General features: G+C 58.1%; 1 protein-coding gene across 1 annotated transcript; it reads right to left on the bottom strand.

The window, feature by feature from the left end:
• Positions 1–1,035: 1,035 nt before the first annotated feature.
• On the bottom strand, positions 1,036–2,205 carry ENH_00029720 (hypothetical protein; the record flags this gene model as incomplete). The annotated part of the gene is made up of 1 exon (XM_013584852.1): positions 1,036–2,205. The coding sequence occupies one exon, from the start codon at positions 2,203–2,205 to the stop codon at positions 1,036–1,038; it is 1,170 nt and encodes a 389-aa protein (XP_013440306.1).
• Positions 2,206–3,873: the final 1,668 nt, after the last annotated feature.

The raw sequence follows: 3,873 nt of genomic DNA, 5'->3' as shown, positions 1-3,873 counted from the left end.
CCTGAGCTGCCTTCTAGGGTTTACAGAAAGGCGACTACAAAGGCCTCCAAATGACCTATAAGGGTTTAGGGTTTAGGGTTTAGGGTTTGGACCACCGCGAGAATAGTGACACCGAAGGCCTCCAGGTGGCGTTTGACGACCTTCTAGGGTTTAGGGTTTACGACAACGCCGAAAATAGTGATTACAAAAGCCGCCAAATAAGCCTAAATGACCACCTCGGGTTTAGGGTTTAGGGTTTAGGGTTTAGGGTTTGTACCACTGCGAGAATAGTGACTGCGAAGGCCTCCAGGTGGCGCTTCACGAGGGGCAGTTTGGAAGACAGCGCCAAAAGCCCGTAAAGAAAGACCAGCAAACAAAAGCCCGAAATGATGGTGTAGAAAACGGACTCCGCCATTTGCAGACTCGGCCAGTGCAGCCGGTCCGGAGACGACCCTGCCACCCACACGATCCCACACGATCCCACACGATCCCACACGATCCCACACGATCCCAGCCGATCCCACACGATCCCACACGATCCCACACGATCCCAGAAGATCCCAGACGATCCCAGCCGACCCCACACGATCCCAGGCGATCCCAGGCGATCCCAGGCGATCCCAGGCGATCCCGGTCCACCCCATACGGTCCCACACGACCCCACACGATCCCGAACGATCCCACACGATCCCACACGATCCCAGGCAATCGAAAGCGACCCCACACGATCCCACACGATCCCAGGCGATCCCACACGATCCCACACGATCCCATAACCCCTCACACGATCCCAGGAGACCCAACACGATCCCACGCGATCCCACACGATCCCAAATGACCCCACACGATCCCAAAAGACCCCACACGATCCCAAAAGACCCCACACGATCCAGAAATTGAAATTTTAAATTAAAAAAGAATTTATTTGATTTAAAAGGGAGTTGATTAATTGAAGAAGAGTTTGTTTGATTAAAAGGGAAGTTGAAGTAAGTGAAGCAGGTTTCAAGTGAGACGCCGCGGGCGTGCGGGCGTAAACCCTAATTTAGGGTTTAGGGTTTAGGGTTTACCTTCGGTGACGAAGACCCAGGCGACCTGCATGAGTTCGACAAAGAGCATCAAAAGCCCCACAACAAGAAGCCTGAAAGGATATAAAGAATTTAAATATAATTTGTAAGCAGTTTCATCTGCTGCTGAAGGAAATCTGAGAGGGTTTTGAGCAGCAGCAAGCCGCTTGTCTGCTGCTGCTGCTGCTGCTGCTGCTGCTGCTGCAGCAGCGCCGCTGCTGCTGCCGTGCGCCTTCGGGCTCGGCTTCTCCGCTGCTGCTGCACCTGCCGTCGTCGCCGTGCTGCTGCTGCTGCTCTCCCCCGCGCCGCTGCTGCTGCGCGAAGCAGCAGCAGCAGCAGCAGCAGCAGCAAGGGGGCCCCCCGTGCTGCTGCTGCACCTCGAATAGAAACTGCTGCCGGGGGCCCCCTGCTGCCTCCTTGCAAAGTCATCTCCACCCCACAGTTCGAAAAAGCGCACTAAATAAAGTCTAAACCAGAAGCAGCAGCTGCTGCTTTTGCTGCTGCTGCTGCTGCGGCCCCCCCTGCCGCTGCCGCTGCTGCTGCTGCTGCTGCTGCTGCTGCAGGAAGCAGCAGCAAACGGCAGCTGCGCAGAGCCAAACACCCGCACGTCCCGCGCCCCCAGAGCAGCAACTGAGGACAGCGGCCGGCAGCCTGCTGCTGCTGCTGCTGCTGCTGCTGCTGCTGGCCGTGCTGCAGCAGCAGCAGCAGCGCTGGGCCTGCCGATCGCTGCAGCAGCCGCAGGCCTTGCTGCTGCTGCTGCTGCAGCAGCAGAACTGTTCATGGGGTGGCGGGGGTGAAAGAGCCCCCCCGCCAGGTGACTTAGCTGCTGCTGCAGGTTCCTGCGGGTGTCTCCTGCTGCTGCTGCTGCTGCTGCTGCTGCTGCTGCTGTGCGGTGGGGCCTCGTTAAGGTGGCCGACGCAGGGCGGCAAAGAGGGTACAGTCGAGATCGGGGGCCCCCCCCCTGAGGGGGGGGCCCCCCTGCTGCTGCTGCTGCTGCTGCTGTTGCTGCAGCAGGCGCTGCAGCAGCAGGGGCTGCTGCTGGTGCTGCTGCAGCAGCGTAAGCAGGCCCAACAGCGTCGCAGCTGCTGCTGCTGCTGCTGCTGTTCACAGCCTCGGACGCGGAGGGGAGGCCCCCCTTTGGGGGCCCCTTGCTCTCATCCATTGCTGCTGCTGCTGCTGCTGCTGCTGCTGCTGCTGCTGCTGCCGGAAGCTTCTGCCGGCTTAGGGTTTAGGGGTCCTTCCCCTAGCCCGCATGCACGCAAACGGCCATAGGCGCGCTGCTGCTGCTGCTGCTGCTGCTGCTGCTGTTGCTGCTGCTGCTGCTGCTGTTGCTGCTGTTGCTGCTGCCGCTGCTGCTGCTGCTGCTGTTGCTGCTGATGCTTTGTCGCAGCTCACAGACACCACCAAACGCAGGCAGCAAGGGCGTGCTGCTGCAGTTCCTTCGGGGCGGCAGCAGCAGCAGCAGCAGCTGCTGCTGCTGCTGCTGCACCGCTGTAGTACCTGCTGGAAGTGCTGTTGCTGCTGCAGCAGCACCTGCTTTCGTAGTTGGACAGCGCGCCAGCCGCTGCTGCTGCTGCTGCTGCTGCTGCAACAGCAGCAGCAGGTTGGTCCCACGGATGGAGAGGAACCCGCAGAGGCTAAGAAGAGAAGCCAACGAATTATTAAACAGGTTTAGGGTTTAGGGTTTAGGGTTTAGGCCCTAGGGTTTAGGTTTTAGGGTTTAGGGTTTAGGGTTCTGGGCTGCCAAGGCGGCGTGAAGCCGCCCAAACGTGCAGGATTTAGGGTTTAGGGTTTAGGGTTTAGGGTTTAGTGTTTAGGGACTCTCTTAAACGGCAGACACAATTGCCATCCCTAAGACCAGCACAAAACGATCCCACCCGATCCCAATCGATCCCACCCGATCCCAGCAGTATTTAGCGCTGGCAGCAGCAGCAGCAGCAGCAGCAGCAGCGGCGGGTCTGCAGCAGCAGCAGCGCAGCAGCAGCAGCAGCAACGGGAAATTACAAGCTATGCCTTTCCATCCATTTTTTTCATTGCTGCTGCTTTCATGCAAATCTGTTCAACTCCCTTTGAGGAAACCCTAAACCCTAAACCCTAAACCCTAAACCCCAAACCCTAGCCCTGCATCTCAAGACTCCAGCTGCTGCTTCCCTTTTTTTTAGTTCAAAAGTGTAAATTTATTAGTCTCATAAAACAACAATCATTTTGCTGCTGCTGCTGCTGCTGAAGTCCTTGCTGCTGCTGCTGCTGCTGCTGCTGCTGGGAGACGAGCCGCCTCGAGTGTCTGCAGGGTTCGGCTTGTCGTTGCTGCTGCTGCTGCTGTTGCTGCTGCTGCTGTGGCTGCTGCTGCTTCAGCGGCCGTTATTATTGCTGCTGCTGCTGCTCTTCCCCCTTCCGCAGAGCAGCAGCAGCAGCAGCAGCAGCAGCAGCCGACTGCAGCAGCAGCAAGTCAAGAGATGCTTCCAAAGTCGAGCCAAATGAATTGAGCAAACAAAAAGCAAAACAGTAGCCAGATCAGCTGCAGCTAGCTAGCTGTTGCTGCAGCTAGCTAGCTGTTGCTGCAGCTAGCCAGCTGCTGCTGCAGCTAGCCAACGCCCTGCTGCAAACAGCTGCTGCTGCCGCTGCAGCTAGCTACAGCTAAAGAGCAGCAGCTAGCTACTCTTAGCTGCGCTGTTTCGTGGGCAGCTGCGGCTAAGCTTGGCTAGCCGCAGCTAGCTGCAGCAGCAAGCTGCTGCTGCAGCTAGCTGCTCCCCTAGCTGCATCTGGCTGCTGTTTGCTGCTGCTAGTTGTGGCTAGCCGTGGCTAGCTGCTGCTCGCTGCCGCGGTGTGT

The sequence above is a fragment of the Eimeria necatrix genome, genomic scaffold, assembly GCF_000499385.1.
Source record: "Eimeria necatrix Houghton genomic scaffold, Enh_scaff216, whole genome shotgun sequence".
NCBI lineage: Eukaryota > Apicomplexa > Conoidasida > Eucoccidiorida > Eimeriidae > Eimeria > Eimeria necatrix.
The sequence above is the reverse complement of the archived record's forward strand: the minus strand, read 5'-3'. Positions and strand labels throughout refer to the sequence as shown.